At 18.2% G+C, this 24,751-nt stretch overlaps 5 protein-coding genes across 5 annotated transcripts; 3 read left to right on the top strand and 2 right to left on the bottom strand.

Annotated features, from left to right (window-relative positions):
* Positions 1-145: 145 nt before the first annotated feature.
* Positions 146-1,648, bottom strand: PRELSG_1443500 (RNA pseudouridylate synthase, putative; the record flags this gene model as incomplete). The annotated part of the gene is made up of 1 exon (XM_028679515.1): positions 146-1,648. One exon carries the CDS (start codon positions 1,646-1,648, stop codon positions 146-148), a length of 1,503 nt encoding a protein of 500 aa, XP_028535221.1.
* Positions 1,649-2,402: 754 nt separating this feature from the next.
* PRELSG_1443400 (histone S-adenosyl methyltransferase, putative) lies at positions 2,403-5,447 on the top strand (the record flags this gene model as incomplete). Its single annotated transcript, XM_028679514.1, has 1 exon — positions 2,403-5,447. One exon carries the CDS (start codon positions 2,403-2,405, stop codon positions 5,445-5,447), a length of 3,045 nt encoding a protein of 1,014 aa, XP_028535220.1.
* A 1,823-nt stretch (positions 5,448-7,270) lies between these two features.
* Positions 7,271-9,921, top strand: PRELSG_1443300 (conserved Plasmodium protein, unknown function; the record flags this gene model as incomplete). Its single annotated transcript, XM_028679513.1, has 3 exons — positions 7,271-7,796; positions 7,969-8,957; positions 9,184-9,921. 3 exons carry the CDS (start codon positions 7,271-7,273, stop codon positions 9,919-9,921), a joined length of 2,253 nt encoding a protein of 750 aa, XP_028535219.1.
* An 808-nt stretch (positions 9,922-10,729) lies between these two features.
* PRELSG_1443200 (cyclin related protein, putative) lies at positions 10,730-13,362 on the bottom strand (the record flags this gene model as incomplete). The annotated part of the gene is made up of 2 exons (XM_028679512.1): positions 10,730-10,946; positions 11,123-13,362. The coding sequence occupies 2 exons, from the start codon at positions 13,360-13,362 to the stop codon at positions 10,730-10,732; spliced, it is 2,457 nt and encodes an 818-aa protein (XP_028535218.1).
* A 4,158-nt stretch (positions 13,363-17,520) lies between these two features.
* CYC2 (cyclin, putative) lies at positions 17,521-24,615 on the top strand (the record flags this gene model as incomplete). Its single annotated transcript, XM_028679510.1, has 1 exon — positions 17,521-24,615. One exon carries the CDS (start codon positions 17,521-17,523, stop codon positions 24,613-24,615), a length of 7,095 nt encoding a protein of 2,364 aa, XP_028535217.1.
* Positions 24,616-24,751: the final 136 nt, after the last annotated feature.

Here is a 24,751-nt window from a genome sequence, read left to right as displayed (position 1 = left end):
AAAAAGGAAAAAAAAAAAAAAAAAAATTAACTTTAAAAAGCAAAAGATAATAATTTTATATAAAATTATGTGATGCAATTTTTTAAAGTGATATAATGAAAAGTTGAGTTAATTTAGAATAAAATATTTTATTCTCTTAAAAATTTTAAAAAAAAGATTCATTGGGCATAAGAAATCTCCATTTTCCTAAAGGTAAGTTATTTATATGAATGTTTCCTATCCTTACTCTATGCAAAGATTTAATTTTAATATTGGATAGTAAGCAAATTTTTCTTATTATTTTATGAAAGCCTTGATATAATTTAATTATAAGTGTAAAACTATCTATATATTTTATGTGACATTTATAAATTAGTTTACCATCAATATATAAATTTTGCTGTAATAACTTTAAATTTATTTCTTTTATTTCGTTATATGTTTTAATTACATATTCCTTTTCAATTTTATATTTATATTTATTTAATAAATAATTATTTGATAAAGTATTCTGCGTGTAAATCAGTAAGCCACTGGAATTAGCATCTAATCTACCACATACATACAAATTATTGACTTTTTCAATGTTTACATTTTTATAAATAAAATAACTCATACATTTATGATCTTCTTCTATGAATTTATTTTCATTTCTTATTAAATTCCTGACCAGAAGTTTTTTATTTGATTTAATATCTGTTGACAGGGATAAATAATGTTTAGGCTTATTTATAATAATTGTTATTTTATTCTTAAGTAATTCTTTTCCTCTCTTTGTTAGTTCAATTTTATCTTTATCCAAACAAACACTAACATTTTCATAAATTATTTTATCATTAACTTTTAAAATCCCATTTTTTAAATTATTAAATGCAAATCTGGAACTACATATGCCATAATTAGAACAGTACTGACTTAATTTCATTTCTTTAATTTCTCTTTGCTTATCACTAAAGTTAAAATATTTGCTATTATCTATATATATATTAGCTAAATCATTGCTAATAGTACTTGGTAAGCTATTAGTACTTAAAAAAATTTCATTAGGTATTTCACAGTTTTCAGCATGCTTTATTTTTAATTCATTATTATTTGTATATGATTCTGCTTTTATTCCATCAGAATAACCTTTTTTAGAATTTTCAATGTCTACATCTATTTTCTCTTTTCCTATTTTTTTTAAAGTAATGTCATCTCTTTTTTTTACTTTTTGATTACTTATTTTATTTTTTTCATCTTCTTGAACTTTTTCATTTTTATTTACTATCTTATTCCATTTTTTATATTCACTTAAATATTCTATAGATATGTTTTCATAATTTTCGCAAATTTCTTCTTTTTCTCTATTTTTATGTTCGACTAAGCTTTCATTTTCGTTTAATTTTTTTTCATCATCATTACCTTTTTTAGTATCTTTTATTTTTTTTTTATTTGGGAATGTTAATATAGTTTTTTTAGATAAATAATCGTAAAATATTTTTTGTTTTAAATCTATATAATTTTTACATTGTTCTGATATATCTATATTGTTTTCATATTCTTTTTTGCTATAACTATGTGTTATAATTTCTTCTTTTATATCATCACTTATATACCTATAAAAACTTTTGAAGCTATTTAAATTATTGTTGCATCTTCTAAGTTTTAATCTAAAATAATTTACTAACATATGAGCACGTTCGGGTAAAAACAAATAAAAAAAAAAAAAACAAAAATAAAAATATAAAAAATAAAAAATAAAATAATATAAAAGATACTGAATAACTTACGAATAAAGCACTATAATTGTATATTTTTTAATAAATTCATAAAAATCATTCAACAAAATTATATATATACATATATGTATGTATATAGATAAGTAAATATAAATTTTTGTACATACAAGTTTCTTGTTTTTTTTTGAAGGAAAAAAATTTTTGTATGTATAAATCGACTTAAAAAAAAAAAATAATAAAAAAATAGTATCTATTTTCTTATGAAATAATTTTGTTGAATAATTTTTAACTTTTCCAGTTTAAAGAATATTAGTAAACTTAAAAAGAATCAAAAAAAAAAAAAAAAAAACAGATAAAATGGATGAATTCCTACAAATTTTATATTATATGATGTGATTTCATCTAAATATTCTTTTGATTTTACATTGTATTACTTATGAATAATATATATATTATATTAAAATTTTTTTTTTCATTTGATATATATATATAATTAATTTGTTGATATTTTTTAAATTTTATATTGGTATTTGAGAAAAAGAATTTTTATCATATAAAGCAACACAATAATTATAAAAAAAAATATTGAACATTTATATGTATAAATTTTAGTCGTAAGTTTTAATAATATATATAATTATTGTAAAAGAAAAATTTTTATATAAAAAAATATGATAAATATAATAAAAAAAATAAAAAAGAATAATGAAGATAATATATGAAAATATGCAAATGGAAGAGTTTATGAAAAATGAAGATAAACATTTATATGACATAGTGGATAAAAAAAATTATGTCGATGAAATTCTAGATGAAATAAGTGATGATGATACCATTTGTGAAGAAAAGAAAGTAAATAACAATGAGAAAGATTATTATTATATAAACGATATCATAAAAAGAAATTATCCATTAGAGTATGAAGAAAATAATATATACCCAAAAATATATTGTTACGAACCAACCAATTTTGAAAAGTTTAAAAAAAAAATAAAAAATAAAAATGAATTAAGGCATTATGAGTGTTATTCTTCTACTATGAATGAATTTTTTTATAAATATAATGAAAATTATTATGATGATATTTTAAAAAATGAGAGTTTTAAAAAATTTGCTGAAGAACTATGGTTAAATAGAAGTAACATAAAAACAGAAACGCAGTATCAAGAACTATGTATACAATTAAGAAAAAAATATAAGGTTAGTCCATCTAAGCATCAAATCAGTGTTGCTTTGCAATATTATTATTTACAAACATTGAATAATAAAAACAAAGATATAACCAACGAAAATGACATGAATATAAACAATTTAAAAGGAACTAGAAATGATAATGATAATAAAAATTTAGAAAAAGATGAAAATGCAAATAATGATGATAAAAATTTAAAAGAATTTGAAAATATGAGTTATAATGATAAGAACTTAAGTAAAATTGAAAAATGTGGCGATGATGAAAATAATGAAGAGGACGTAACAATAAATAAAAAAGGAAAGGATGTCAAATTCGTTATGGAAAATGTAAACAAAATGATAATAACTAAAGAGATGAAAAATTATAAAGATTTAGATATAGAAAGTGTTCATTTTTTACAAATAAATAAACGTAAAGGAGTTAGATCAAATAGTGGTGTATTGGTAATAACTTTAATAACTCATCCACATAGATTTAGTTGTAAGTATGATTGCCATTATTGCCCTAATGAACCAAATCAACCGAGATCTTATTTATCAACTGAACCAGCTATTTTAAGAGCCAATCAAAATAATTTTGATGTAATTTGTCAATTTTTTAATAGAACTACTACTTTAGTAAATAATGGTCATGTTCCTGATAAAATTGAAGTGTTGGTTTTAGGTGGAACCTGGAGTTGTTATGATGTGGAATATCAAGAAGAATTTATAAGAGATGTATATTATGCAGCAAATATTTATCCTGTTTTAAAAAATAGAAGAAAAAAATTAAGTTTAAAGGAAGAGCAAGAAATAAATGAACAGAGTAATTGCAGAATAATAGGATTAACTTTAGAAACAAGACCTGATCAAATAAATAAAAATGAATTATTGAGATTGAGATATTATGGTTGTACAAGAGTCCAATTAGGTATTCAACATACTGATGATTTTATTTTAAAGAAAGTAAATAGACAATGTAATTTAAAAGATTGTATACGAGCTATATATTTGTTAAAAGAAAATGGATTTAAAGTAGATATTCATTTAATGCCTGATCTACCATATTCGAATGTATATAAAGATATTGATATGTTTAAATACGTTTTAAGTTCAACTGATTTACAAGCAGATCAGTGGAAAATTTACCCATGTGAGGTTACTCCTTTCACTAAAATTGAAAAATGGTATAATAATAATGAGTATAAACCTTATTTTGAAAATGATAAAAATTTATTAATATGTTTGATTCTTCTTGTAAAAAAATCTATTCATCCTTGGATAAGATTAAATAGAGTTATTAGAGACATTCCAAACCCTTCTATTATTGCTGGTAATAATATTACTAATATGAGACAACTGATAGCTCATGAAATGAACATAAGGAACATTTTTTGCCAATGCATAAGATGTAAAGAAATAAAAAATCAAGAAATTGAAAAAAGTAAGGATTCTATTTTTTTAAAAATTTATAAATACCCAACTTTAGGAGGTGATGAATTTTTTATTACATTTCAAGGAAAAAAAGTTCTTAAAGATTCAGAAAGAAATTGTAGATCAAAGAAAAGAAATAAGAATAAAAAGAAAAACAAATCAAATATGAATGAAGAAAAAAGCTATAGTCGCCACATTTACACTGATAATAATAAAAATAAAGAAAAATTTTTATTTGATAATAAAAGAAATAATACCTATAAAAATGAAAATGAAATAAACTTTAGTATCAAAAATGGTAATATTTCTAATGATAATAAATCAGAAAAATCAAATCATGATGATAATGAAAAAAAATCTAATGTTAATTATGATGATGATTATGATAATACATATGCTTTGTTAGGTTTCTTAAGATTACGATTAAGAACTAAAAATAATTTTTGTGATGACAGACCTTTTAAATGTTTAGAAAATTCAGCTTTGATCAGAGAATTACATGTATATGGATCACTACTAAAACATGATGATTTCAAAGACGAATTAAATTTTATTCAACATAAAGGATTGGGAAAATGTCTAGTTTTAGTTGCAGAAATTATTTCTTATTTCCATAATTTTAAAAAAATGTCTATTATTGCTGGTGTTGGCACAAGAGAATATTATAAAAAGTTAGGTTATTCTAAAGAAGAAACATATATGACTAAAATCTTAAAAAAAGAAGAAATTTATAAAAACTATTTATTGAATTTTCATAAAATAGGGGAAAGAATAATTATTAATAATTATAATTTAAAATATTGCCTTTATTTAATGCACAAAGAAATATCAGATCCAATTAAATACAAACGAAGTGAAATAAATGATTTAAATTTTTATATTAATGAAAATATTGTTTCATTAAACTCAAGTAATTATTTACCATATAAAAATAAATGTACTATTTCTGTAATAGACATTCAAAGTTTATTAAGAACTAATAAAAGTAAAATTACTTTTTCTTTAGACATTTTTAAAAAATTAACTAGAAAGTACATAATTAAAAATTACATGATTTTTAGTTTATCTACTTTTTTATTTTTTAGTACCGCATTTATGTTTTCCATTAATTTTTTAAGAAAAAGGAAAATTAATATTGTGTAAAATATTTATATATAAATTAATATTTTTAATTATTAATTTTTTTTCTTTATTGATTATATATCTTTTTACATTATTAGATTCATCTTTTTTATTTGTATAGTGTATACATATAATTATTCCTACACATAGTTTATTTTCTTTTATTTTAAATTTTCTTTTAAAAAATTATATTTTATTAATAGATAATTATCTTTGTGAGAAAAAAAAAGAAAAAAAAAAAAAATACTCTTTTATAATATTTATTAGAAAATATTTTATAAAAAAGTATATATCTAATATTTAATCAAACTTAATTTTATTTTTGGATAAATAATATTAAAATTTACTTTTTCTTTTTAAAATATTTTATATTTTTTAAAATGCAGTAATCTTATATAAATATAATAACATTGAATACGCATGAATTTTAATTCATTTTTTTATTGTAATTATAAATATATGAAAATATGTATATATTCTTCGTAAAAAAAAATATTTTTTTTTTTTCATTTATTCTTGAATCAATAGAAAAAATGTGTGCAAAAAAAAAAAAGTGCAATATTATTTTGCATAGAATAAGCAAAATAACATTACTATAATTTTTACAATTTTTAATTTTTAGTAAAACTTCCTATTTTTTTCAGTCATTTTTTTTTAAATTAATTATTTTTTTCATTTTTTATTTATCTTTTTATTTTTGTTTATTAATGTTTACCTTGTGTTATTTACGTAACTTTTTTTTTTTTTTATAAAAAATAATGCATATTGTTTTTTTGTCGATTCTTAAATTTAAAAAAATTCTAATGTTTAGTACATAAACAGTTATTCTTTAAATTTAATTAATGATTACTAATTAAAATCTATGCATATTCACATTTTATATTTTTATTTTACATTTTTTTCTTTTTTTAAAATATATAATTATGTAAATTTTAATCCCTATTTTTTATTTTTTTTTTTTTTGTCTCGATTACATATATATATATTTTTCTGTTATTTTTATGTATTTATTTGCAAATTTTTTTTAATACAAAATTAAGAAAGAAAGAAAAGCGGCGACGAAAAAACTTTATTGTTGTTCTTGTATTAAGTGTTTTTGATTTTTGAAAATATAAAAAAAGACAATTTTTTTTTTTTTAAATGCCCATTATTAAAGTACGTTAATAAGAAAAAAAAAAGAAAGAAAAAATATTAACATTTAATAATAATATATTTGTATTTATATAAATAAAAAAAGTATTTTAATTCAAAAAAATAACATTAATAAGGGAGATACCATATAAATTTTCTATTTATATCTTTCTTAATTTTGGTATTTCTTTTTTTTGCATTCATATTTTCTTTTTAACATTTGAATTTTTTAATTTCTCAATTTTACATTGTTTCTTAACTCAATAGTTATACTTTTTATTTTAATTTTTTATTATCTCCTTATTCTCTATGTTAATATATGTTCTCTCATTTCTTTTAAATTATTGTCTATTTTATATTTTAATTTTTGTTTTTGTTTTGATTTTATTATTTTCATTTTAACTATTTTTTTATTTTTTTACCTATTTTATGTTATTTTTTTTCATTTTCCTTTTTTATTTTTTTTTTTTTATTTCTTATAGATTATACTGAGTATTAATGTAATATCAAACATTTTTTCTATCATCAAAACTATATTTCTTTATAATTTTAGAGTGTCTTTTTAATTTTTTTTTTTTTTTTTGCAATGTATTATTTAATTTACATTAAAAAAAAAAAGAAACGAATAGTAACAAAGATAAACATATATATGTGAATATAATTGTTTATTAAAAAATATTTCAAATTTTAAAAATTTGAATAAATTAGTAGTAATGCAAACAGAAACTCAATCTGATAATAGTTTATCAAAAAAAAATGTTTACGAAGAAATGATAAATCTAAAAAATGATTTTGCTTTGTTAAAGGAAAACATAAAAGAAGAAAAAAAATTTAGAGAAATGAAAAAAGAAAATTTAGATCTATTAAATTTAAATTGTAATGAAATGTGTAATAACTCTATTGATGAAAATGGAATAGTAAATAAATTTCTAATTAATGATTCAATTGAAAATAATACAAATGATATTTTCGGTAATGTGAAAGAAGATAAATTAAATGAAAAACGTAATGTTAAAAAAAATGAGCTAAATATAAATAATATAACAGAAGATAGTGATGAGAAAATCAAGGATAATATTCATAATTTTAATTTAATTGAGGATAACAGTAGTTCAAATGAAACAAAAGAAGAAAAATCAGAAGATAATAAAATGAAAATGAAAATTCAAAATTTAATTAAATTAATAGACCTTTTAAAATTACAAATAAATAAAAAAGATCAAGAAATTTATAAGATGGGTATGTAAATATATATATATTATTTGAATGTTATTCTTTTGTATATATGGCATATGTTATATCTAAATATTTTAAACTATACACACTTTTATTATTTATCTTATATATACATATATATATGCCATTATTCTTATTATTAATTATTTTTCTTTTTTACTCAATTTATTTTTAGAAATAGATTTAAAGTTAAAAGAAAAAAATGAAGAGAAAATTTTGAATTTAGATGATATTATAGAAGAAAATAGTAATAATTTAGAAAAAACAGATAGAGATAATTTTTTGGTAAATAAAATGAAAAATATGCTTATTTCTCAAAATGAAGAAATAGCAGCTTTGAACGAAGAATTGAAAAAAAAATCTAAGGAGATATTTTACTTAACTGAAGAAAATACTGCAAAAAATGAAAAATTAGTTGAATTAAAAAAAGAAATAGAAACTAATTACATGTATCTAAAAGAATACAAACATTTTCAAAAAGAGTTAGAAATGGATGTGAATAATAAAATTTACAACGCAGAAAATTACTTAAACATAACAAATCAGAAATTAAAAGAAAATAATATTAACATAAAGGAAAAGGATTTAAATATTGAAAAGCAAAGAAGAATTATAAAAGAATTAAATAATGAACTAAAAAAAAAGGAAGAAAAAATTTCTGATCTAAGAGGTATTATCGAAAATATTGAATTAAATAATAACAGAGACATAATAAAATATAAACAAAATAATATGGATTTGATAAATAGATTAAGTTTAAATAATTCCTTAATTAATAACCAGAAAATAGAAATAGAAAACATGCACATAAATTATAAACAATTAGAAGAAGAATTAAAAAATAAAGACAATGAGTTAAAAAAATTGCATAGAAATCTTTTAGTTAAGGATGAGGAAAACAATAAAACGATACATGATTTGAATAGATTAAAATTTGATTTAGAAATAAAAAATATTAATTTTATTAACATAAAAAAGAAAATAAAAAACTTAAAAAAAGAGTGTTCTCTTAATTTAAAAAAACAAAAAGGGCATTATATTTCTGTTATTAATCAAATGTGCAAAGAAAAAGATGATATTATAAAGAGTCATATAGACGAAATGTCTAAATTAAAAAATAATTACAATGAAATACTTGTTACTAAGGAAAATATGAAAAATGAAGTAATGATTATAAAAAAAAAAAAAGAAAAACATTTAAAAAATATGTGTTATTATGAATTTTTTTTAATTTTATATATTATGCATATATTAATTTTCAGTTACTTTTTATACTATATTTTTTTTAAATATTTTAATTATGTTAAGCTCAATTTTATATTGTATTCATTTTTATTTTTACATAGCAAACGAAAAAAAAAAAAATTTTTTTTCATTTTTTTTTTTTTAGATAAATAATTTGAATGATGAGATTTTAAAAAAATGCAGTGAAATAGAAAAATTACAAGATAAATTGCTAGATTGTGAATCAAAATTATTAATATATGAAAATAATAATGAAATTAAAATACTAAAAAAAAATGAGGATCACTTAAGAAAATTGTTAAATAAGCATATACACAGAAATGAACAATTATTGAATACTACTTTCCTTTTACAAAAGTCGACTTTAGAGAATAATTCGTTAGAAAAAAAAATAATTGAATTAAAAGCTAAAACATATAGAAAAGATCAAGAAATAAAAAAATTGCAGGAGACAAACAGTAGAAGAAAATTAGTTAGCAACTGTAGCATTGAAAGTGTTGATGGAAATGATGGCATTAAGGATGGTATGGTCAACATATTAAAAAATGATAGTATAAATAAAGGAAATTTTAGATTTATGCCAAGAAAGGCAAATGATAAAGAAAAAAATTTAGGTTTATCAGAAAATTCAAATAAAATTACTAGAGCAAAAGAATCTCTTAATTCAAATGAGGGTGATCCAATTTATATAGCTTTGTATGAGCATCTTAATTGTTATAATAGAAATAATACTCCATTTAAAATAAAGAAAGTGGATACAAACACCTATTTATTGAATGACAAAAGAGTTATAATAAAATTTATTAATGGTGATCTTTATGTAGAAGACAACACTTATCCTGTAAAATTACAAGATTACCTTTTAAAAATAAGTGCATATTAATTATTTCAATAAGAAATGTAAATTTTCTTATAAATTATTATTATTATTACAAGTGCTAATAATATTTAACCTTTCTGCTCTTAATATTTTTTATTTTAAAAAAATAAAAAAATGTTTGTGTTCATATGATGCATATGCTAGAAATATATGCATCATTTTTAGATAATATTTGATTTGTTCCTAATTTTTTATGTGTATATAATATTTGAGATAATTGTGAAATAAAAGCATTTTACAGTTTGTTTTTATACATGTGTAAAGAATAAGTATTAAAAAAAAAGAATAATAATAATATTTAGTTTTATTTTTTATGCTTTAATAATTGTATGTACATTTATTTATCTTATTCTTTTTTTGTATGTATACAGTATAACTTTTCTTTTTTCTATATCATTTAAAGTTTTATAACAGAATAATAGAAAGAGGAATTTCATAAATTAGTTGAACAAAAAAAGAAAAAAAAAAAAAATAGAAAAGGCTTTATTTTATTACATAAAAATAAGTAAAGATATATTTAATAAGTTATCAAAAATTAATGCCAATTTATAGAAGAAAAAAAAAATAAAATAAAATAAAAAAAGAGATAAATTAATAAAAATTGAAAGAAAGTAAAAAAAAAAAAAATGTATAAATTATTAAAAATATATATTATAGAGAAAAAAAAATTAAGTTATTCAAAAAGGATAAATAATAAAAAAAAGAAACATATAAAATTTTTAAAAATGCTTTTGAAAAGTAATAAAATTATCTTATATATAAGAATATGCATAAAAGAAAAAAAAAAAGAAAAAAAAGAGAAATATTTTTTTCAAAAGTAATTATTAAATGTTTCTTTATCAACAAATGATTCTATTTGACTCCACAAATAATTGCAAGCATCAGAAGTTATTTCATTTTTATCTAATTGTAGCCGATGCCACATATCTGTTTCTGTATTTTTAGGTATTAAGCAAACTTCTAGTTGATTTTCTTTGTCTTTTATTATTTTCAAGCGAAAAAGTTCTTCAATCAATAAAAAGGTTTTCCTATAAAATTTTAAATAAATATTATATATATACATAAGTGGATATAAATATATGAAGAATACATATAAAAAATATATATTAAAAATAATAATATTTCAAAATTATTTTGAAAAAATTATGGAAATATGTAAAAATGAATATAAAAATGATTATTTTATTTTATTTTCCTAATATACTTGTATCTTTTTGAAATAGCCAATGTTTTAAACTTGATAGCATCGGTGTATTCTTGTAGCTTGTCAATTTTATATTGTGCTTTTTTTAATAACATTTTTTTCAGTTCATACTTATTTTTTAATGTATTTTTTTTTTCATCAATTTCATAAAAAACCTTTAACTTTTTTTCTCCAGTTTCATCATTTGTATCACAAAATATAGATTCGCAATCTTTTAGTTTCTGGCAAATATTTTCATATTCCTCATTAACAATATTTCTTTTATCTTGAACTACTTTTTTTTTATTATAAATAATCTGTTGTATACTTTGTATATTATTATTAACATTATTTGATAAATTTAAGATGTCATTTATGCATTCATTTTCATAATTAAAGTTTAATGAGTATTCATTTAAGTTCATAACATGTTTGTATAATGTATCAATGTCGTTTTCTACGCTATTACAATTTTCCATATTATTAATAATATTTTGAAAATATATATATTCACGATCATTACTTTTATATGTATCTATATTTATTTTTTTATTTGCCATATCCCTTAGTTCATTCTGATTTAAACTTTTAGACACTTTATTTATTCCATTATACTTAAAATATGTATGTTTTTCTTGATAATTTTCTATGTTATTATTTATATTGGCTTCAGAAAAAGGTGAATTCGATAAATTTTTTAATTCTATATTATTTGTTTCTGTTATGTCATTTCTTAACATAATTTTTTCATTACTTAATATAAATTTCATTTTATTTTTTTCTACATGATTTTTTAATATATTACTAAATTTCTTGGAATTATTTGAAACATTTTCATTGATACTATTATTCATTATATTAAATTCTTCTATATTGTTAGTGGTAATATCACAATTTTTATCTATTTTTCTTTTCATGTAAGAATTAAAATTTTCTTCACTTAATCTATCAAATGTACATGAGTTAAAATTATCATTATTATTTTCATTACTTGTGTTTATTATTTTTTCACTATTTGTTTCTATTATATAATTCAAGTTTCTATCATCTTTGATTAAAGAATCATTCAAATAATAAACTTCGTTATGATTTTCATTTTTATGGTTATTAAATTGTTCTATGAATTCCGTATTATTTTTATTTTTATTATTTTCTAAATTAAGGTTCCCATTTTTTTCCTTATAATAATGTTTTTGATTTAATTCATAATTATGATCATTTAGCATATTTTTATTATTTCTCAAACGCTCGCAATTAGTGTAGTTTCTACCAAGTGAATTTGAATTAAAATTATCATTTGTTTTAATTGGATTCAATAATGGATATGAACTATTTAATAATGTTTCATTTTTATTTTTACTATAAGAAATATTTTTTTCTGAGAATTTGTTATTTAAATTATTTTTATTAAATAAGTTATCATTTGAATATTTACTATAGCTATTCATATTTTCACTTGTGTTATTTAAAATATTATTATTGTTAAAATTTTTATTGCATTCTAAATTTAGATTATTATCAAGATTATAATTCTTTTGAGCAAATCTTTTATTTTGCGTTTTCATTTCCCTATTATCTTTTTCATCATTTTTATTTACATTTTCAAAGGTTTCATATTTTCTTTTAGCTGGCGAAGAATAAGTATGTATAAAATTTTCTGAATTATTCACATTATCACTTTTATTATTTTCTATTTTACTTTGAACATTATATGCAGTATTATATGTGGAATTATTAGCAGTATTGTTCGTTGATTGAGCATTAAAAATTCTAGTTAATCTAGTATTATTATCATTTCTCTTTAAACCGCTATTACTATCATTAAAAATTTTTTTTACATTTTTTCGATCATTATATTTTTCTTCATTTTTGTTTAGTGCTGTTGGTTTAACGATAAAAGATTTTTTGGGATCATCATTTAATGAGTTTCTTGTATTAAATGAAGAAAATTTTTTTTCTTCGCATCTTAATTCATTATGTGTTTTCGTTAAAGGAGCTTGAGAAATTTTATGAGGAAAATTTTGATTATTCTTCAAGATATATTTAGGGGGATGGTTTAATGAATTATTATTTGTTCTCATTTTTAAACTGGAATTTTTAGTAAATGTATTTTTTTGTGATGACAACGAATTTTGCGCAGTTACATTTTTGCTTATTGTATTCTGATTATTTTTTGTTTTATTCATAAACCTTACACCCTTAGTTTCATTATTACCGAATTCAGCTGTTTTAAATTTTGATTTTACGGAAGCTTGATTCATATCTTTACTGTTTTTTTATGACTAAATATGTTTATCAAATGTTAGCCTTTTGCTAATAATTGACATTATTTATTTTTTTTTTTTATTTTGTTTCTTACAATTCTTTTTGGAAACATCCCTTTAAAAAAAAAAATCACAAACTATTTAATAAACATGTAATATATATAAATATATATATGTACATATATTTATAAAAGTAATCTTATTATTTACAATAAATATGATTTAATAAATATATTTCATCTTTGCATAAAATATTATTGATAAATATGAAAAAAAAAAGAAAAAAAAAATTATTAAACTTGACAAAGTAATGACATTAATATTTTTTCTTTATTTTCTTTTAGAGATAGTTGAAATATAATATTATATATCAGTCTAAAAATACTCTTGCCACATAAAATAAATTTTATGGAGTTTCATATATTTAAAATATATAGATATATATGTTTGATTAAATGGTAATTTATTTAATCAAGAAGATACAATTAATTTATGAAATTTACATTAAATTTTTTATTTTTAAAGAAAAAATATTGAACAAAAAGTTTATATATTTAATAATAAACAATGTATGTTAAATGAAATTATATTTTATCATTTTAAACTTGTCTTTAAAATAAAAATATTTATTTGCATTAATAAAAATGAGCTAACAAAAAATACCAATATGAAAAAAAAAAAAAAAAAAGAGAGTAAAATAACTTTAAATAAATTGTAAATTTATGTTAATTTCAAATAAATTGAATATTAAAAAAAAAAGAAAATTATAAACTGTTCATAAATATAATTTTTATATTGAAAAAATTGCTCCATTTTGTATGAACAGCAATATTTATTCATTTGAATTTCGTGTGCAATATAAAAATAATATTATTTTTTAAATTACTTATATATTGCATTAGTAACAAGCATATACCATATTATTTTAAAATGAAAAATTGAAATGATATTAAATAAAATTGAATAATATTAATTAAAAAAAAATAATCCAGAAATAAAGTAAAATAAAGTATAATAATATAAAAAACACAAAATTAAATAGAGAAATAAAATGATGTAAAATAAGGTTAAAATAAAATATGGAAATTTTTATTTACATATTATAACTTGGAAAAAATTATAAATAAAATATAACTAAATGGATATTTACATTTTATTTTTAAAATAGGAATCTCATAATATGTATTTTTTGAATAATTAAAAAAAAAATTATATAGGGGATATAAATAAAAATTATAATTTCATTTGGCTTCATTGCTTAAATAGGTGTTATTTATTTTGCATTTTTTTTTTCATTATTATTTTTCTTATGGATTATGCAAAGTGGTTATGGGATATTGAACGAATGTTTAGTATGAATTTATTTAGAGAATAAAGTTTCATTATATAAATAATATGATACTTTTATGTAAAGAAAAAATATATCTAAATTAATTATTTTTATAATTTTAAGTTTTTTATTAAGAACTTCAATAATTTCTTTTTCGTATTTACCTGTATAAATTTGTTAGAATTAGGATTTTGAATTATAAGAAGATATAGTAATTTCTTGTATGCTGTAACAAGAAAAAAATAAATTTTATAATTGATATTTTTTTTGGTAAGTTAAAAACAATTAACTAAAAGAATTTAACTTAAAAATAAAGGTATTGAAGTATATTTTTAAAAAGTGTGTAATGTATGTAATTCTTTTATTTTTCAGTATTTTATATATATTTAAAAAAAAATAGATAACAAAAAAATTATTTTATTATCATTAGTTCTAATTAAACATCTTTTATTTTATTATTTATTTAAAGAAAAATAGAGAAGTACAATATTTTATATTAATTAGTAACTAATTTATAAATTAATTTTAGGTAATAATTAAAAAAAATCAATAAAAAGCTGATCCTGTAAACATAAGATCATATATTTGCAATACATTTCTTTTCTTTTCATATATTTTTTTAATTTTTTTACAAGTATTTTGTTTTATTAACATTAAGACTCTATTGAAAATATACTTTTTATTTTTTTTTATTTATAATTTAGTTTATTCACATGCTTATAATCTAATAATAAGCATAAAATAAAATAGTCATTAATAATTTATGATAGAATAATAATTTATAAGAATTAAAGTATTGATAAATTAATTAAAATAAATTTATTATGGTAATGAACTATATAGAAAAATGCAATTTTCTATTTGAATATTTCTATTAATAAAAAAAAAATCATAAAAAAAATGTAGAATTTTTTAGATGCTTATGTAAGGGGTATACTTACTAAGAGAAAAATGATTCCAAATAGTTTTTATAAAAATAGTATTAAATAATATATCATATCTTTATATAATGTCTAAGAAAAAATTATAATAAAAATAATAATAAATGGTCATAAAATTATATGAGAATTTTTATAAGAATGGTACAAAAATATAATTAATGTAAATTTTTTTTAAAATAAAATAAAAAAAAATATTCCTTATCTTTCTAACAATTCAATAAGATTTAAAATTATTACTTTAATTTTTTTTATTAAATATATTAAAAGAATTAGACAGGAAAAAATAGCAATTTTATTTTAAATATGTATTAGATTTTTGCTGAACTCATTTAGTTTTTATTTTTAATTAAGAAAAAAATAAATTTTTGGAGTTTTTAAGAATCAAGATATTTAAGATATTTTAATTATTTTTCGAATTCATTTTCATTAACATTTATATAGAAACTTTTTTGTATTTTTGTTAATTATATGAAGTAAAAATTTCATAAAAAATATATTATATACAACTAATTAAATTATTAAAAAGTATTTGGTTAAAAAAAAGTATATAAATATATTTAAATATGAGTAAAAAGTGGCTTGCTATTAATTTCAAAAAAAAAAAAAAAACGTATTTAAAATTACATATTTAAATTTGTTCTTTTTTTTAAAAAAATTATATACGACTTATGCTTAAAAGTTTTCCCATCATATTTTTTCTTATTTCTTTTTAACATATTTTTTTTTCAATTATTTTATCTAAATTTTTTTATATTTATTAGTTCTGTTTTTCTCATTATGAATACTTATCATTTTTAAATTGCCCATTCTTCCTTTTCCAAAAAATTAAAAAAAAAAACATTCTGAAATTTTGTTATGAATATTTTGTGATTCTTCTTAAGCGTTTTCAAGAGATATTTTTTTTTACTTATTGAAATTATACTTAAACATCGTATTTTATATTTAAAAAAAAAAATAAATCAATATTTTAATAGGTGTCTTTAGATAATAAATGAGTTATACTTTTCTATAAAAACATAAAAATGAATGCACATTTTTTTCTTATTTAATTTTTTTAACAATGTATAATAATATTTTTTTAATGTGCAGTAATATACAAAAATATTCCATGTCTTAATTTTTTTGGATAATAGGATAAATATTTTGAAATGAATTTAAATATATTAAAAATTATTATTTTACTATTTTCATTAACAAATAGATTTATTAATAAATAAAAAGGAAAAAAAGCTTTATATTTAAATTCAGAGAAAAAAATAAGATGAAAACTTCTAAAAAAAGTTAGATTATTGAAAAAAAAATTTTTTTCTCTTCTATATAAAATTATAAAAAAAACTACGTAAATTCAGATATGCCATTTTATAGTTTTTTCATTAGGAAAATTTTTGTGAACACCTTTTTTTCTTATTTTTTTAAATCACTATATCCGAAATAATTTCTACTATTTTAGATATCCATTTAGTAAAGATAAAGAATTTTTGTTTTTTTTAAATATTCATAACGTTTTTTTATTTATTTTATAAATAAATTAAATGTATTATTAATAAAAAAAAAACTTTGTTTTTATTTTAGTATAGAAAACATTGAGATATATATTTATATCTTTTATCATTTAGTTAATATATGTTTATATATAATTCATTTATTAAGAACATGATATATATTCATTTTAATTAATAAGAATAATATACACTAAAATAAAAAAATGAGGCATTAAATATAAAAATGTATCATTTATAATTATACAAGTTCATACTTTTACATTATATATATTAATAAATTAATTAAATTTCGAAAAAAAAAAAAGAAATATAATAAAATTTTATTAAATAACTTTTAATTATGCAATTTTAAGACATATCTAAAAAAATATAAAGACACTAAATGGTTATTACTTATAGAAACGAAGTTACAAAGATTAAATTAAAAAATATGAGTTTTAAGGATAAAAATAATAAAATTTTAAAAAATTTAAATAATAATTTTGAACATAAAAAAAATAATTTTATTTCTAAATTTTTATTTAATGAAAAAATTAAAAAAAGTAATAAAACATATGCAACATGCAATAAAGATTTAAAACATATGGAATACTTTCTTGATAAAATATTTAATAATAATGAAATAATTAAAAAAGTAAGAAACTATAAGGATTTAGTTAATTTTTATAGTAAATATAATTATATTATTATTAATTTGAATATGATAAAAACCTCTGTATTAAAAAATAAGAAAAAAAAAAACTATCTTTTTGAATACAAAAACAAGAATGAAGCCTTAAAAAAAAAAGATGCAGAAAATTTTCAAAATACGATAAAAGAAAAATATATGAAAAGAAAAAAATACAATAAAAAATTCATTAGAAAAATAAGAAATACTAATAAAATTAATAAAAGTGAAAAAATTAATAAAGAAAAAAATATTCTAAGAAAAAAAAAAATTACCTATAATATTATTTTGTATAAAAATCTTGCTATATTTTTAGATGATACTGTAAAAAAAAATTTTTTTTTTGAAGAAAATAAAGTTAGTAAATCTTATATAATATTAATTAGTAAGAAAAGAAATAATGATGAAAGTGTCAGTTTAGAGATATATAAATATAACAAGATAAATTTTATTAAAAAATATCCTGAAACATTATCAAATATGTTCACATATTTATCTAAAATCTATCAAACACAGGAAAATAGTTTTTGCTCAGATTATGAATACACAAAAAAAGATACATTATTTTTAAAACGTTTAAACTTTAAATTAAGAAAAATATTTAATATACGAAATATTTATAAATTTATAAAAATAGCAATTGAAAAAAGATGTTCTAAGATAAAAGATAGAAAAAATAAAAATTATGAAGTTGTTAAAAGCAAAATACTAAAAAAAAAAGTAAAGTTCTTTACTTATGATCCACTTACTATAAATTATAATAATAAAATTTTTGAAATTAAAAAAATAAAAGAAATAAGATTAAGTAAAATAAAATTATTAAAGTTTTTTGCAACTATATTAAAAAAAAATATTGAAAACATTGAAAATTCTAAAAAGTACTACAATAAATTAAAATGCAAGAAATTTAAAAAGTATATAATAAATACTTTGTTATTGAATATTGTATATATAATAGTAACAGAATTAAAAAAGAAGAATATTTTAATTAAAAAGAAATACAATTGTTTTTCTTTTATTATAATAATGAAAAACAAGAAACTAACAAATAATGTAATAAACATAAAAAAAAAGTATAATTTAATAAATTTAAAAAGAATTCAAAATTATGAAAATGATTTTAAATTAGTAAAGCATGCTTTTGAATCTAGAATTCTTTTCAAAAATGAAGATTTCAAAAAAGAAATTCAAAATATTATTAATAAAGATGTAATAAAGGAAAAACTCTACATCAGAAAATACAGTAAGTTATATTTTTATGATTTTTTAATTATAGAAATTATTTTTAATAAAATTACAAATTGTTATAGATATGTGAATAAAAAAATCCCATGTGAAATTAATTTTTTAATTTGTAAAAATAAAATTAATAAAATAATTATAACTATAAATAAGAATAGTAAAAATTATATTGGAAAAAAATATAAATATTTATATTATTTAAAAAAAAGAGACAAGTTTATTGTAAAACAATTTAGAGTCAAGTTATGTTCAAAAAATGATTCGTGTTATTATTTAATAAAAAATGTAAGAGGAAATAAAAGAAAACTACATATATATAATCCATTTTTACAAAATAAAATTAATGAATCATATAAATTGTATAATATTCAAAAAATAATATTAAAATATATATGTCATTTTAAAGAAAGAAAATTAAATGTTAAAATAAAAAAAAATAATACAGCTAAACAAAAAAAAATTCTTGAAAAAAAACAAATAATAAATAATACAGAAGGAATATTTGATGTTTTAATAAAAAATAACAAGCTTGAATTCAAAAAGTCTTTAAATGATAAAAATCTGAAATTAAAACAAGATACGACTATTGAGAAAATTGAAAATATATATAAAAATAGAAAACGCAATTTTAGCACTTATTATTTGAGCGCATTAAATGAAAGTACAAGTAATAAAATTAATGAACTTATTTTTGAGAAAAATAAATACAATAAAATAAATTCTTTAAAAAAAGATACATTCCATAGAGAAATAAATAAAAGCTTAGATTATTGTGAAAATAAGAATAATAATTCAAATAAAGATATCTACTCATGTATTATAAAGAAAAATGTATTGATAAATTCATTTGATAAAGAATATAATAAGCATATTATTGAGAAAGTAGGAGAAAAAGAAGATAAAGAGAAAAAGGGAAAATTATTTATTAATTCAAAAAATGAAGAAAAAAGTGAAAGAATAAAAATTCAAAGAAATGGATATAAAAAGAAGTGTAATTTCGTTGGGAAACGTAATATAAAAAGAGTTAATAAAATTATTGACGATACTTACAGAAATAATACAAAGGAATATTTAAATATAAATAGCAATAATTTTAAAAGAGAATTAAATGGTGAGTGCAATAATAATTCCTATTTTAATATTCTTGATGAAAATAATAATAGTAATATAAGTGTGTATAACAATTCTATTTACAATGAAAGTTACACTAATAATACTACTGATAATAATATTAATGTCTATTTTAATTATTTTGATAAAAGTAAAATTATTGATAAATTTTATAATCTTTTATCTATAGAAAAAAATAAAATATACATTAAAGAGAAAGAATTAAAAAATGGAATGAAATTTTCATTGTTAAATAAAAATGATAATGATGTTGTAATAAATTCATTTGGATTTTATATAGTAAAGAAACATAAAAGCCACACAAATTTTAAACCTTGTATAAAACTCATTTTAAAAAATAAGTATAATAAAAAGAGGAAGAAAAAAATATCTTTTAATTTTCCGTTGTTTATGAAATATTTGAAAAAAAAAAAAAATATATTTTATAGTAATAAATATAATTATTATGAAACAAATGAACATTTTATTCATAATAATGAATTGAAAAAAGAAAATAATTCAAAATGTTCTGAATGTATTAATGTAGATTTATATAAAGGAAATTCCTTAAACAAATTCTCTAGTTCATTAAATGAGAATAAAAAAGAAAAAATTTATAAATATAATGATGAATATAATGTAACTGAAATTCATAATAATGAAAATGATTCTATTGATAAATATAATGATAGTAACGTGAATTGTGTATGTTATTATAAGAATAACATGAATGGGGAATCATATTTTGAGAACAATTTAATTGATGAATCAGATTTTGAAGATAATCTGAATAGTATATATTATTTTAAAAATAATAAACAAAATAATTATTACTTATCTGATATTTTCGAGGAAAAAAGCTTAGAAATGGAATTATCCATAAAAAGTAAATCAGAAAATAAAAGTGCATTTTTAAGAAATGGAGAAAACAACAACATTGCCATATCTTCAGAGATAAATGAGGAAAATATATTAAATGAAAATTTAATGAATAATAGAATGATGGACAATTCATCTTTATTATATGAAAAAGAATCAAAAGAATTAATACAAAAAAATAGAAAAAAAAAGAAAAAAAAGAAAAAAAATTTAGATTATATATTAAATGAGGATTTACCGTTAGAAAGTATAGATAATATATTAAAAAATAATTGTGATATAAGTTTAGATAATAATAATAATAATGAAGAGGAAAAGCCAATTAAAGATAACATAGGGAGTGATAACAATAAGACTGCTTTAGAAAACAATATTGATTTAGAAGTAGCAGTTATGGAAAGACATAGCAGTATTTTAATAAATAGAGGAATAAAAACAAAAAAATGTGTAGATTATTCCTTATATAATACATATGCAAAATCATCTTTTTTACAGTGTGCCGAGCAAGCAGATAATCATTTTATTGGAAATTATTTAGATAGATATAATGATGAAAATTTTTATCATTTGAGGCAAAAAATAAAACTTTGTTTATCAAGAACATTTGCTAACTTAAAGACAACTAGCGAAACATGTGTTTTGCATTTTACTAACCTAATATTTGATTTGTATATAAGTAGATTTAATTCAAAAGAAGAAATTATTGATAGTATAATTAATGATATTGTTACAGAAGAAAAGCAGTTTTCTGATGTCATGGTCCAATTATTAAAAGAATTTTATCCTGAAATATATAACGATTTCATATATAAAGAACAATTAAAAAATAAGTATAAGATACTATATCAAGAATTAAAGGAGTCTTGTGATTTAATTTATCATTTTATAGCTATTATTTGCTTATTTATATCACAAAAATATTATAATTACAGATTGATATCTATTGATTTAATAGCTAAAACATATTGCAAAAGTCACTTGGAAGGATTGAGAAAAGTTTATTCATTAAATAATGAGCTAATTAAAGATGCCTCTCCTGATTATTATTCAGCTACACAATATTTAGATACTACTTTTTCTTCTCATAGTGTAAATAAGAATTTCGCTTTAGAAGTAGAAATATGTATTTTAAAAAAATTAAATTATGATTTATCAATACCAACTTCTTACAGTTTGCTTGATAGTCTACTGAAAGCTAATGAAAATATAAATTTCCTAAAAGTGAGAAATGATTATAATTCTACAGAAGGAGAAATTTTGCTAAGAATTGCAAATATAGATAATATTTTTTTAAAATATAAATCTTCTACTTTAGCTATGGCTATATATGAAATATTAAATTTTAATATATGCAAAGATAAAATGCAAAGAGAATTATTTGATTTTACTAAATTAGATGATTTTAATCATATAGAAGAAATAAACAAGGAAAAAAAAAAAGAAAAAGATTTAGAAGAAGAAAAAAAAGAAAAGGAAAAAAAGAATGAGTTAAAATTCTTAAAAAGACAAGCAAGGAGTCTAATTATTGCTGAGGAGGAAGATCGATTTATTACAGCATCTAAATATATAAATGAAAAAACAAAAATTTATAAATTTATTAAAAGAATTATTATTAAATTATGCTTTCTAATTAAAAAAAAAATACCAAAGTCTTACTATTGTTGCGATTATAATTTGAGTGAAAAATTAGGTTCTCATATTAAACGCTTTCATGAAAGTAAAATAATGTATTTAAATCGACTTAAAATGAAGAAGTTAAAAAAAGCTAAGAAACAGGAAGATAATAATATAAGAAAAGAAGAAATAGAAAAATCCTCCAATAAAAATTTCACAGAGAAAATTCACGAAGTAGGGGAGGAGAGAAGTAATGATACATTAATAAATGTTAAAAATAAAACAAGAGAAAATAATAAAACTTATACAACTGAAAAACAAAAAAAATGCATTTACGAATCAGAAAAGGAAAAAATGCTTATGTTTGATAAAAGTAACAAAAAGATATTGATAGATAATGCGGAAGAAAGAAAAAAAAAGTTAAAAGAAATAAGGGATGATGAAGCTAAATTTCAATCAACAAAAGATAAAATAATTAAAAAGTTCAGTAAATGTATAAAGAAGTTAATCAAATTGAAATATGATGATATTCCAATTAAATACTGCACTACATATGTTTTAGAAGGAGATGAACTGAAAATTTATATAAAAAAAGATAATGATATTGAAAATAGAAATATAAATACTTCAAATAGGACGAAAAGAAATTCTTTCAATAATGTAAAAGATACATCTCTTAAATCTAATATACAAACAAAAGCAAAAAATAATTACATTATAGGAACAAGAACAAAATCGACGGATGAGCATTTAGTCTATTATTACAACTATGTTAGTAAACTAAAAAGTAGATTGATTAAAGGATTGAAATATTTCTTACGAAGGATTAAAAAAATAAAAAGCAGAGAAATTTATGTACAAAAAATGAACATGAATTTTCTTCTTAAAAAGAAAAAAAGGAAAAAAAAAAAAAAAGAAAAAAAAATTAAGAATATTTCATTATATAAACAGTTATTAAATGAAATAAAGGTTTTTTTTTTGTGGTTATACAAATTAACGAATATTGAAATTCGTCCTTTAATTAATTTTTCTGATTTAAAATTTATTTCAATAATAAAAAATTACGAAAAAAATTATTCTAAATATATTTTGAAGAAGCTTAATTATATGAAAGAAAATCATGAAGAACTAAATAAAAAGATAGATAAAAAGAATTTTGAAAATTTTAAGATTAGTTCAAATAGTACTAAGAAAAGAGGTGAAACTAGTGAAACTAATAAAAATCATAAAAATATAAGTGTTAAAAAAAATTTACAGGGAAAGAAAAATAACGTGTTCCACAAAAAATATATTGAAGAAGTTAAGAAAACTATTGATGGTGGGGAAAATATTTTTTATTCATTCTTAAAAAGTAGTGGCACGATAAAAAAATTAAAAAATGAAGAAAATATAGTTGAACAAAAAGATAATATAAAGAACATTCACAAAAGTAATAAAAATGTTTTAATATCAAAAAATAAAGAATGCGAAAATACTAAAAACACAACAGTTTTTTATGAAAAAAATAAATATATGAGAAATAAAGAAGGCAAAATAGATGAAGAGAAAAAAAAAAAGGAAGGTGAAAAGGATAAAGATGATGATGCATTATTAGGAAAAATAGAACATGAATCTTTTGAAAAGCAAAAAGATAAATTTAGTGAAAATGTAGAAAATAGTCATTTATTTTCATTAACAAATTTCGAAAATTTAACAAAAATAAATAGTGATTGGATAACTATTAATGATCCTCAAGTGGATGAATGTGCAAAAGAATTAATGGAATGCTTCTTAAAATGGAAGAATCAAAATTATATTTCAAAAAATTGGACTTTTAATGAATATCCAAATTGTAAAGAATATTATTTTTCATTAGTTTTTGGTGATTTAAAATCATCTGAAGCACTTAAGGGTATTATTGAAATGATGCATATGAAATATAACCATTTATTAAATATATATAAGGAAATTAATATACAAAAATAATCCCTTAAATTATATTAATAAGGAAGAAATGCTTGTGTATCATAAGAAATAAAAAAATATTATTCTTCCTATGTATAGATCTTTAATGCTTCATTTATTTTAAAATCTTCTCAAAATATTTAAATGAAAAAAAAAA

Source organism: Plasmodium relictum, assembly GCF_900005765.1.
Source record: "Plasmodium relictum strain SGS1 genome assembly, chromosome: 14".
In the NCBI taxonomy this organism is placed as follows: domain Eukaryota; phylum Apicomplexa; class Aconoidasida; order Haemosporida; family Plasmodiidae; genus Plasmodium; species Plasmodium relictum.
Note: the sequence above shows the minus strand (reverse complement) of the source record. Positions and strands in the feature narration are given on the sequence as shown.